Source organism: Narcine bancroftii, chromosome 1, assembly GCF_036971445.1.
Source record: "Narcine bancroftii isolate sNarBan1 chromosome 1, sNarBan1.hap1, whole genome shotgun sequence".
Classification (NCBI taxonomy): Eukaryota; Metazoa; Chordata; class Chondrichthyes; order Torpediniformes; family Narcinidae; genus Narcine; species Narcine bancroftii.
This window is the reverse complement of record NC_091469.1, coordinates 468266180-468278675: the sequence shown is the minus strand read 5'-3', so window position 1 is coordinate 468278675 and position 12496 is coordinate 468266180. Positions and strand designations below refer to the sequence as shown.

General features: G+C 45.0%; 1 protein-coding gene across 3 annotated transcripts in view; it reads right to left on the bottom strand.

The window, feature by feature from the left end:
• vipr2 (vasoactive intestinal peptide receptor 2) overlaps window positions 1-12181 on the bottom strand; it is a 117449-nt gene extending 105268 nt beyond the window's left edge. Inside the window, exons 1-3 of one of the 3 annotated variants that reach the window (XM_069914719.1) lie at window positions 11904-12181; window positions 11515-11711; window positions 9964-10069 (exon numbers count right to left, since the gene is read on the bottom strand). In XM_069914719.1, coding sequence (XP_069770820.1) covers window positions 9964-10069; window positions 11515-11565 — 157 coding nt within the window. In that variant the 5' untranslated portion in view covers window positions 11566-11711; window positions 11904-12181. The remainder of the gene's footprint in view (window positions 1-9963; window positions 10070-11514; window positions 11712-11903) is intronic. The other 2 variants (XM_069914717.1, XM_069914718.1) reach the window with 2 other exon arrangements.
• Between the last annotated feature and the right edge of the window lie 315 nt (window positions 12182-12496).

Below are 12496 nucleotides of genomic sequence, written 5' to 3'. Positions count from 1 at the left end.
TGAGGATTATATTGAATAATTGAGTTTGTTGGCTGGTGTCACAGATGACACCCAATTAAATGTGAAAACAAATTATAATGGTCTTGGAGCAAACTTTTTTTTATTTAAAATGGCATTTCAACATCAGTGAAAGCCAAAGAAATGTTCAATAATTCAATTTTGCTTTGATAGATTTAATGAACTCTGAGAGGTACAAGAGCAAGTTCTTCTGAGTGTGTTTCTGGTGAAATCAGAAGCTTTTCATGTGTGTTTGAGTATTTTTGGATCAATTGCATTTTAATTTTGAGAAGCTTATATCAGATTTCCAGCTGAGAGCCGCAGCCCCAGAATTTCATACTGGTCCACTAGTTTCCCCACACCAGTTTCAATGGGGGATAAGAAATGGCAGAAAGACCCTCTTTAATTGTTGTGCTATTTTAATTATTTGGCTGATTTTTGTGAAGCAGCGAATGATTGAATAAATACATCTGATTTCAAATGGTTAGTCACCATTTCTGGTTGAAACCCTGCATCAGAATTAAGTTTATACCCTTTGCCTCCATGGATGCTGCTTGACCTGTTGAGGATCGTCCAGCAATGCATAAAATTGCTGGACAAAGCAAATGGACACAACCAATGCCTTGGGCATGAGCTCTTCATCAAGGTATGCGCAGAAAACAGACAGACACCTGAATAAAATGCCCTGGGAGGAGCACAGGCCAACGGGAAAGAGGTGGATATTTTTAATTTTTTTTTTAATTTAGACATACAGCATGGTAACAGGTCATTTCAGCTCATGAGTCCATGCCGCTCAATTTATACCTCATTAACCTACACCCCTGGTTCGTTTTGAACCATGGGAGGAAACCAGAACCTCCCCTCTGGGAAACCCCATGCAGACACAGGGAGAATGTACAATCTCCTTACAGACAGTGCAGGATTCAACCCAATCGCTGGCGCTGCACTAACCACTACACCAACTGTGCCACCCCCAATGGGTGGAAGGGCAGAAGAGAAAAATGCCGAGAAGTGATAGAGGAGGGGATAGCTCTGAATGGAGAGGGTAGGAAGCTGGAGGAAAGAAGACAGATGGATAGGGAAAGAGAGACAGACAGAGAAGGGACCTAATGGAAACTGGAGTAGTTGATGCTAATGCCATCGAATTGGTGAATGCCCAAACGGAATATTAGGAGTTGTTCCTCCGTGATAATAGTTCCATGGCTCCCTAATTCACCCAGAAAGTTATGTGCATTTTGCTTGGTGAAGCAAGAACCAAAGAATCTATTCAGCTGGACTGCCATTTTCTTGCTCTCCATTCTAAATTATTCAGATTCTGATAACAATGTCAAATGGCTCAATGATAAACTTCATGATACCAATCCAAATGCATTTACAGATCAGAATCAGTATTTTGTCCAACAGAGCCATGGTTTTACTTGCTCCTTTTGAGCCTTTGAGCCTCCACTCACCTTTCTTGATTTGTCTTCCAGTCAGTAAAACACTTCTCGACCGCTACCCTCTGCCATCTATCACTAAGCCAATTTTGGATTGAATTTGCCATTACAACCTGGATCCCATGTTTCCTGAACTTTTGAACTAGCTTACTGCATGTGATTTTGTCAAAGGCTTTGCAGAAGTCCATATAAACCAAGTCTACTGCCCTGCATTCAACAATATTCTTAAATCCATCTTCAAATAAAACCTCAAATCGGACTTCGGAGCCAGGATTTCCCTGCACAGAATACCGTATGTTGACTTCTCTATTAAGGACCAATGAAGGTTTGAGTCTTTTGGAATGTTGCCTGAAGTGCACTGATATAGGGAAGTGGAATGAAACCCATCACTCTTCTGACTTGTGCCTGTTAGATGTGGTGTCAGGAGGTGAACCATTCACTGCACGTGTGTCGCTTTCTGGCTCACTTGGCTAACCGGATGATGAGAATTATATGGAGAAATAGAAGCTGAGAAAAGGGAAATTTATTTAAAGTTTCTTTTATTATTGACCCAAAACATTAACTCTTCCCTTCTCCAGAGATACAGTCTGGCCCATTGAATACTCCCAGCATTTTCGGCAGGTGTACTTGGACAGCACAGACTCATGGGTCAGAAGAGCTGTTACCATGGGGTATCATTGAATTAAATTTTAAATAGGACTGAGCCTTGCTAAAAATGTTCAAGTACAAGTGATGAAGGCAGTGAAGGAAGTTTTGAATCGGTGGACTGGAACATATTCAAGAACTCATCCATAGACTTCAATTAATATGCAACAGGTGTCACCGACTTCAAGACCTATGTGGATGAGCGAGGGCCCAAGCACACATACCAGGTGTTCCTTAACCAGAAGCCCTGGATGAATCAGAGAATTCACAACCTACCGAGGGCAACAACAAGGGTGTTTAAAGCCGAAGATCAGGATCTTTACAAGAAGTCCAGGTACAACCTGCAGAAGGCCATCTCTAAAGCAAAGTGGCAATGCTCGAGGAAGCTAGAGACAGATACACACCAGCTGTGGCAGGGAGTGCAGGTCATTAGAGTGATAGATGGCTATGATCCTTCATTATCCTATGACCTGAACACCTATGCCTGCTTTAAGAACCAAACCAACCCTGAAAAGGCTGAGAACCTTGTGATATCTGTCTCCGAGGGTGACGTCAGAACATCATTCAAGGGTGAACCCTTGCAAGGCATCAGGTCCTGACTGTGAACCTGGGAGGGTACTGAAAGTTTGCACCAACCAACTAGTTGGAGTATTAACAGACATTTTCAACCTCTCATTGCTGCAGTCAGAGGTTCCCACCTGCTTCAAAAGGACAGTAATCTTCCCAGAACACAAGAGTAGTGTGATCTGCCTCAATGTCTACCGCCCAGTAGCACTAACTTCTTCTGTGAAGAAATGCTTTGAAAAGCTGGTTCTGGCCAGAATTAACATGTATCTAAGCAAAGATCTGGGCCCACTGCAATTCACCTATCGTCACAATCGCTTCACAGCAGATGTAATATCTATGGCTCTCCATTCAGCTCTGGATCACTTCAAAAACATCAGTTCATACATACGGCTGCTCTTCATCAACTACAGTTCGGCCTTCAGTGCCATTATTCTCTCAGTGCTGGTCAAGAAGCTACAAAATCTAGGCCTCTGTACCCCATTCTGCGATTGGATCCTTGACCTACTCATCATAAGGCCTGTCAATACGAATTGGAAATGTCTCCTCCTCACTGATTATCAACACAGGTGCACCCCAAGAATACGTGCTTAGTCCACTGCTCTACTCATTATGCACCCATGACTGTGTGGCCAGGCACAAATTCAATGCTATCTACAAGTTTGCCGATGACATCACAGTTGTCGGCAGAATCACAACAGCAATGAGGACGTGTACGGGGGAGATAGATCAGCTCGTTGAATGGTGCAATGATAATAACCAATGTAAGCAAAACTAAGGGGGTGATTGTGGACTTCAGGAGGAAGTCAGGGAAACACGACCCAGTCCTCATCGAAGTCTCAGTAGTGGAGAGGGTCAAAAACTTCAAATTCCTGGGTGTCACATCTCCGAGGATCTGTCTTGGAGCCTCCACGTTGATGCAATCACAAAGAAGGCTAACAGTGGTTATACTTTGTGAGGTGTCTGAGGAGATTTGGTATGTCACCGAAGACTCTCCTAAAGTTCTACAGGTGTCCCATAGAGAACATTCTGGCTGGTTGCATCACTGCCTCATATGGAGGCGCCAACTCTCAGGCCAAGAATAAACGCCAGAGAGTTGGTAACTTGGCCTGCGACATCACAGGCAGCAGACTTCACTCCATTGAGGACATGTGTATGAGGCAGTTTCCACCCTCAAAGACCCTCACCACCCAGGTCATGTCCTCTTCACTCCATTGGGGAAAAAGGTACAGTAGCCTAAAGATGAGCATAAGGACAGCTTCTTCCCCACTGCCATCAGATTCCAGAATAACCAATGAGCCAAAGACACTGCCTTACGTTTTGTTTACTATTATTTTTCATTTTTATCTAGTTATGTTGAAAGATGGTTAGAATATGAATGTTTACACTATGATGTTGTTGCAAAACACCAAATTTCATGACTTGTTCATGACAATAAATTCTGATTCTGCTATACTATGTTGGACTCTTTGTGAAAGAAGAAACAAATCCCGTACAATCTAATTGCTAAATTTTTCATACTCCACGAAATGCACAGTAGAAATGCAAGAAAAATTTGGATAGATACACTGATGGGAGGAGTATGGAGGGCTGTGAACTGGGTGCAGGTCAGTAGGACTAAGTAGAATTATTATTTACCCTAGGTTACTACAGGAAGCCAGAGAAGAGTTTGCTGGGGTGTTCGCAATCTTCTATGCATCCTCCTGACCACAGGAGAGGTATTGAAGAATAGGAGAATGACAAATATAGTCTCTTGTTTAAGAAATTAATAAGAATTGTGGGGCAGTGAGTCTTAGATCAGATGTTTGAAAACTATTGGAATGTACATGTCGGGACAGGATTTATTAGCATTTAGAGAAACATAGTCTCAGGGGTAGTCAGTATGACTTTGTGAGGGGCGGGTCATGGTTCATGAGCCTAAATGAGTTTTTGAGGTGGTAACAAAAGAAATTGTTGTGGTGTGATTTTAGTCGGGCATTTGACAAGGTCACCCCATGGTAGGCTCATTCAGAAAGTCATGATGCATAGGATCCATGGAGGTTTGGCTGCGTGGATTTAGAATTACCTTGCTTTCTGAAGGCAGAGGGTGGTAGTAGTTGAAACGCATTCTTCCTGGAGGTCAGTGACTAGTGGTATTCCACAGGGATCTGTTCTGGGATGACAGATGAAGAAGTGGAAAGGTGGAGGTTTGCAGATGACACTAAGTTGGAGAAGTTGGTCGTAGGTTACAACAGGATATGGACAGGACGCAATTTTGGGTGGAAAAATGCCAGATGGAGTTCAATCTGGTTAAGTGTGAAGTGTTGAATTTGAAGGCAGAGTATGTGGTTAATGACACGATTCTTAACAGTGTGGAGTAATCCAAGACCCTAGATCCCTCCAGATTGCTGCACAATTTGGTTATGAATGCCTATGGTGTCTAGCCATAATTACTTGGGGGATTGGTTCAAGAGCTGTGAAATAAATGTTCAGCTCTCTAAATCTCTGATTAAACCACATGGAGTATTATGTTCAGTTCTGTTTGCCTCATTGCAGGAAGGATGTAAAAGTTTTAAGGGGGTACAGAAGAGATCTACTAGGATGCTGACTGGACTAGAGAACATGTCTTATGAAGCAAGTGTGGGTGTGAGGTGGGGAGGGATTAGATTTTTGATGAGTAAACCTCATACAGGTTGGCACATCATCAAGGGTCAAAGGGCCCAAACTGTGCAGTAATATTCTACTTTCTATATTCAAACATATCAAAGAGAAAAACAAACATCTCTAAACATATTTAAATTATAATGACAATGGCAGAGAAACTATCAATCCTAGTTACAAAATCAAGAGTTTGGATTAAACAGCAATATCAAATACAACTCAAACCTCAATCCCTTCCCTCACCTTAAGGATTAAGCTCATCATGTGTGCATCAAGTATTATGCCAGTCTAAACATTCCCTAATGTTAAAAAAAATCTGCAGCGGTTGGGGTCTATACGCAAATTCTGGAGAAACTTTGCAGCTGCTATCATATATGGATACACTGTTATGATATCTGCTTCATCCAATGCCCTACACCACCTCCCAGACACTCACCTGGAGCTTGGGTGGCATGTTCAGTGTCTGAACAATAAATCGCAAACAGCGCCTGAAACATGGCACAGGTTTTACTGCCCTGCACTGGAGTCAGATGGTGAAACCTTTTATCTTGTGTCATGATTATTGCTTTTTGTTTTTATTAAGACTAGGTAACTCAAACAGAGAAAAAAAAAAGCCTGTTTGATAAATGTGCCCACATCTGGGGGGAAAAAATGACACTGCAGGTGTTTTGAGTAATTTAATGTTGTATAAGACACCACATAAATGAAAGCCATTTCTAAGTATTTCTTGTTAAAAATCCCCATTTGAGAAAATCCCAGTTGCACTTCCGTTATATTTTAAGAATTGTTAATCCACTAAATGGGTGGAACTTGATGAGTAGATGGGATATTGATGTAGTTTTGGTTTCCTGGGACACTCCAGAGAGATTCCGTGCCCACTGCATTATATCAGTGCAAGTTATCTCCCTACCCTTGGGATATTGATGTAATTTTGGTTTCCTGGGACTCTCCAGAGAGATTCTGTGCCCACTGCATTATATCAGTGCAAGTTATCTCCCAACCCTTGGGATATTGATGTAATTTTGGTTTCCTGGGACTCTCCAGAGAGATTCCGTGCCCACTGCATTATATCATATAACCATATAATCATATAACCACTTATAGCACAGAACAGGCCAGTTCAGCCCTACTAGTCCATGCCATAACAAATCCCCACCCTCCTAGTCCCACTGACCAGCACCCGGTCCATACCCCTCCAGTCCTCTCCTCTCCATGTAACTATCCAGTCTTTCCTTAAATGTAACCAATGATCCCGCCTCAACTATGTCTGCCGGAGGCTCACTCTACATCCCTACCACCCTTTGCATAAAGAAATTTCCCCTCGTGTTCCCCTTATAATTTTCCCCCTTCAATCTTAAACCATGCCCTCTAGATTGAATCTCCCCCACTCTTAATTGAAAAAGCCTATCCACATTTACTCTGTCTGTCCCTTTTAAAATCTTAAACACCTCTATCAAGTCCCCTCTCAATCTTCTACGCTCCAGAGAAAAAAGCCCTAGTCTGCACAACCTTTCCCTTTAATTCAAACCTTGAAATCCTGTCAACATTCTCGTGAACCTTCTCTGTATTCTCTCTATTTTGTTTATATCTTTCCTATAATTTGGTGACCAAAACTGTACACAGTACTCCAAATTTGGCCTCACCAATGCCTTGTACTGTTTCATAATAACCTCCCTACTCTTGAATTCAATACTCCGATTTATGAAGGCCAACATTCCAAATGCCTTCTTCACCACACCATCTACCTGAGTATCAGCCTTGAGGGTACTATTTACCATCACTCCTAAATCCCTTTGCTGCTCTGCACATCTCAGTAGCCTACCATTTAAATTCCATCAGCCATTTCTCAGCCCACACTTCCAGCCTTCCTAAATCACCTTTTAATCTAGGGTAATCTTCCTCACTGTCCACAACACCACCAATCTTTGTATCATCCGCAAACTTGCTTATCCAATTCTCCACCCCTACTTCCAGATCGTTAATATATAGAACAAACAATAGTGGACCCAGGACCGATTCCTGAGGAACTCCACTAGTCACCGGCCTCCAATTGGACAAACAATTTTCTACCACTACTCTCTGACACCTCCCATCCAACCATTGCTGAATCCATTTCACTACCTCCTTATTTATACCTAATGCCTCCACCTTTTTTCCTAACCTCCTGTGGGGAACTTTGTCAAAAGCTTTACTAAAATCTAAATAGACAACTTCCACAGCTTTCCCTTCATCAACCTTTTTTGTAACCCCCTCGAAAAACTCAATCAGGTTTGTCAAGCATGATCTACCCTTGACAAAACCATGCTGATTACTCCCTATCAATCCCTGTACCTCCAAATATTTGTAAATACCATCCCTCAGAACACTTTCCATCAACTTACCCACCACAGACGTCAGACTCACAGGCCTATAATTCCCAGGTTTACATTTGGACCCTTTCTTAAACAGCAGAACCACATGCGCCACCCTCCAATCCTTTGGCACTACCCCAGTGACCAATGACATCCTAAATATCTCTGTTAATGGCCCCACTATCTGTCCACAAGCCTCCCTGAGTGTCCTTGGGAATATTTTGTCTGGTCGCGGAGATTTATCCACCTTTATCTTTTTCAACACATCCATCACTACCTCCTCAGTTATCCTTATATGCTTCATGACCTCCCCACTATTTTTCTTTACTTCAACTGGTTCAATATTTTTTTCCCTAGTGAATACTGAGGCAAAGAAATCATTCAAAATTTCCCCCATTTCCTCTGACTTCTCACTCAGCCTACCCTCGCTATCTACAAGGCGTCCAATTTTATCCCTCACTAATCTTTTACTTTTAATGTACCTAAAGAAACCTTTGGATTTATTTTTACTCTGTCTGCCAAAGCCTCTTCTTGCCTTTTTTTGGCCTTTCTAATTTCTTTCTTAAGATTCCTTCTACACTCCTTGTAGTCCTCCTTCAAACTCTCAGCTCCCTGCTCTTTATACCTCTTGTACACCTCCCTTTTTCTCCTAACCAAATTTCCAATATTCCTCGAAAACCAAGCCTCCCTATGACTTCCAGCCTTTCCTTTGATCCTCACTGGGACATATCTACTCTGTACCTGCAAAATTTCTTTTTTGAATATCCTCCATTTTTCATTTATATCCTTACCTGAAAATATCCTGTCCCACTCAATACTCCCCAAATCCCTTCTTATTCCTTCGAAATTTGCTCTTCTCCAATCCAGAACCTCAACTAACAGAGTTATGATCACTAGACCCAATTTGTTCTCCAATATTAATGTCCGATACCTGACCTAGCTCATTCCCTAACTGGAGATCTAGTATTACACCGTCCCGAATCGGTTCTTCTACTAATTGATTTAGAAAACAATCTTGAACACGTTTAACGAACTCTAGCCCATCCAGCCCTCTAACTGTATGGGTATCCCAATCAATTTGAGGGAAGTTAAAATCTCCCATGATCACTACCTTATGATTCTCACACATATACGTTATCTCCCTACAAATTTGTTCCTCTAATTTTCTTGGCCCATTTGGTGGTCTGTAATACACCCCTATTAGCACCCTCATGCCTCCTTCACCCCTCAATTCCACCCAAACAGCCTCACTGTTCATCCCTCCAGACCATCCTGCCACCTCACGGCAGTAATGCCCTCCTTAACAAGCAGAGCAATTCCTCCCCCTTTTTTACCCCCTGCTCTATCACATCTAAAACAAATGTATCCTGGAATATTAAGTTGCCAGTCCTGCCCCTCCTGTAGCTAGGTCTCACTAATTGCCACAATATCATGACCCCAAGTATCTGTCCATGCTCTAAGCTCATCTACCTTGTTCACTATGCTTCTTGCATTAAAATATATGCATTTCAGAGAATGACCCTCACCTATATTCTCTTTTCTACCTTTTACCCTAATCTTCATCCTACCTTTGTTATCGTTATTATTCCTCTCTAGGTGGTCATGCTCCCTTGACACTGCACTCACACTCTGTTCCCCAACCCCCTGCCAAACTAGTTTAAACCTTCCCCCACAGCTCTAGCAAATCTGCTTGCCAGCACATTGGTCCCCCTCCAGTTCAAGTGGAGTCCGTCCCTTTTCTACAGGTCCGACCTTCTCCAGAAGAGATCCCAATGATCCAGAAATCTTATCCCTTGCCCCCTGCACCATCTCTTTAGCCACGCATTCATCCTCCACATCCTCCTATTTCTACCCTCACTAGCGTGTGGCACCGGCAGCAATCCAGATATTACTACCTTGGAGGTCCTGTTTTTTTAACTTTGTACCTAATTCCACATAATCCTGTTTCAGGACCTCATCCCCACTTCTAACTAAGTCATTGGTCCAAGTTATCTCCCTTCGCTTGGGATATTGATGTAGTTTTGGTTTCCTGGGACTCTCCAGAGAGATTCCGTGCCCACTGCATTATATCAGTGCAAGTTATCTCCCTACCCTTGGGATATTGATGTAATTTTGGTTTCCTGGGACTCTCCAGAGAGATTCCGTGCCCACTGCATTATATCAGTGCAAGTTATCTCCCTACCCTTGGGATATTGATGTAATTTTGGTTTCCTGGGACTCTCCAGAGAGATTCCGTGCCCCCTGCATTATATCAGTGCAAGTTATCTCCCTACCCTATTTCATTCCTTCAGATGGAGTCTCAATACATCGCACACACCACATGGCCTCACCTTCAGAGAAATCAATCACATTGGGGTTGTTCAATCTCGACAAACAGCGAAGCTCCTCCTGTTGGATCTGCAGTTGTAACCGGCAGTCATAGTGAATTGCGTTCACCTGTGGACAAGGTAATAGACCTTCAGAGTTCACCCAGTGGGAGCAGACACAGCATCCCTCACGCAACATAGACGAGCTGGGCACTGATCCCAGGCGGCTCAGTGTCGAAGGACCCGAAGAACAGTAGAGAGGATGACTCGAGTCTCCCTCCACCCCTCCGACGTGATCTACCAGGATCATTGCCTGAAGAGGGAGTGCAAAAATCATTGAGAACCCTTACTACCCAGTATCTTTCAGCTGCTCCTGTCGGGGAAAGAGATAGAGGAGGATCAGAGCCAGCACCACCAGGCTGAGGGACCACTTCTTCCCTCAGGCAGTGAGAATGCTCGCACTAACCATTTGAAACTCTCATATTCCCCAAGCAATTTTTGTGTATAGAACAAGACTGCATGTACATTGTTTGTCCGTATGTGTGTCCTATCTGGTTGCGTGTCTGCACCTAGGACCGAAAACGCTCCAGTTGCAGTCAGATGATAAACTTGACTTGAAAAGTCATAAAGCCAAACCTGCCAGGGTCAGCCGGAATGTGGAGTAAAATAGGAACGGTCTGAGTCGGTCTCGACCTCAAACATAGTGTCCGGCAAAACGAGGTGGAGCTGAAGGATCTCGACAGGTCGGACAGCACCCGTGGGGACGGTCAACGCTGCGGAGGGAACCAGGGAAGACCCGCCGAGTTCCTCCAGCCCTTTGGTGCCTCGCAAGTCAACGCTTTGACGCAGGGCCATTGACCAAGTGTTTGGGTTTCACGAGAGTTCCTCCAGCAGCTCGCCTTTCACGCTTAAGCCCTCGCTAACCCGCACAGAGCCGATTATGCGGGGTGTCCCCCCCCCCCCCCCCCCCCCACCACCTCCGCCAAGCAAATAAAGGCGTTCAAAATATCTAACCTGCAGCCGGTTACAGTCAGAGGGAGCGCATCAGTATCCGTGAAAAGCGATCCGGGTTTTCCATTCCCTTGTCGGACACGATCGCATCCGCGCGAAAGGAGCTGAGATGAAACGGGACGAAGGGGCGCTGGCGAGGCAACGGGTTGCACCTGGACACGGAAGAGCGGCGGGGAGGGGGCACGATGTTAGGGCGAGATGGAACGGGGGGGGGGGGGGGGCGGTGGGATCTGTCTGAAGGTTTGAATTTGGGGCTGGGAACATTCCGTCCACCGAACAATAAGTGGTCGTCGTGATCTCTGCTGTAGCTTGCAGGACGGGACAGGCTAATGGTGCGTTATTAATTCCCCCTCAGTCTAAATGACACCTCGTCCGCGGGCACAACCCGAAATGGCCCAATATTGTAACGTTTGAAAGGCAAAGCTCGGACGTGGAGGTGGGGGGGACACGGACAATGAAATATTTAGCAGGTCAGGCAGCATCCGTGAAGAATGAAATGTTTCAGTTCAATGATTTTCCCAATTTATAAAACAAGAGACGCGGTCTCGATCTGACGCTACTCACGGAGAAGAGGGGCCAGAAGGCGAAGGAGATTCTCAGCAGAATGCCTCTCATTTTCCCCGAAGTGTGCGCTTCTTCCCGGCCACCAGGCGAGTCTGTCCCTCACTGAGGGGGTGGTGGAGGGGGGGGGGGGGAGACTCTCAAATGGGAAGGAGGGAGTTTGCAGAGAGCAGTCGGACCTTCATCTCTCCCCAGACAGCCTGGCGGAGGAAGAGTACAAAAATTCATTCCAACGGATCCATTCGGGAAAGTCCACGTTCCCCTTCGCTTTCTCCACCCTCTGTCCTTCCATCACCCCCCCCCCCTTCTCCCTCCCAGTTCCTTCTCTTTTTAAACTTGTTTCTCTACTACTTCAGTTCCCATCCTGCCATCCCCAGCTTTGCTCCTTTCACCTTGCTGATTTGGCTCCTCCACGTACCGAGCAGCGGACAGGGACAAGCTATCAACAGGGCGCCTGATCCCCCACCCCCGTGTCCCAACACCTGCTGATTCCACGCGAGTTCCAGTCTCGGCCACGGCCTCAACAGCCGTCTCCCATCAGGGACAATCGCAGCCCAGGCAGAGACGAGAGGAGATGCTGCGTCTCCCTTGTCCACTGCGCGGAACTGTTACTTCGTCGGCAGCGTCCGTTTGTAATATTGCGCCCCCTCCCCTCAATCGTCCGCAGCAATTAGAGGAGCAATTATGTCAGGAAGACTGGTGCAGGACTAATAAGCCGAATATTGACTGGGACTGCCACAGTGCTAAGGATTCAGAGGGGACCGAATTTGTCCAGAGCCTCCAGAAAAGTGTCCAGAAGCAATCTGTGGATGGCTCGACTGTAGAAGGGGCTCCACTCAACTTCCTTCTGGGGAGAGAGACAGGGCAAGTGGCTGATGTGTCAGTGGGGGAGGACGTTGGAGCAGTGACCATAATTATAGAAAGAGGTGGAACTGGTCCTCAAGTTGAAGTCTAACATTGGGAGAACTCTCCTTTTGATGGCATT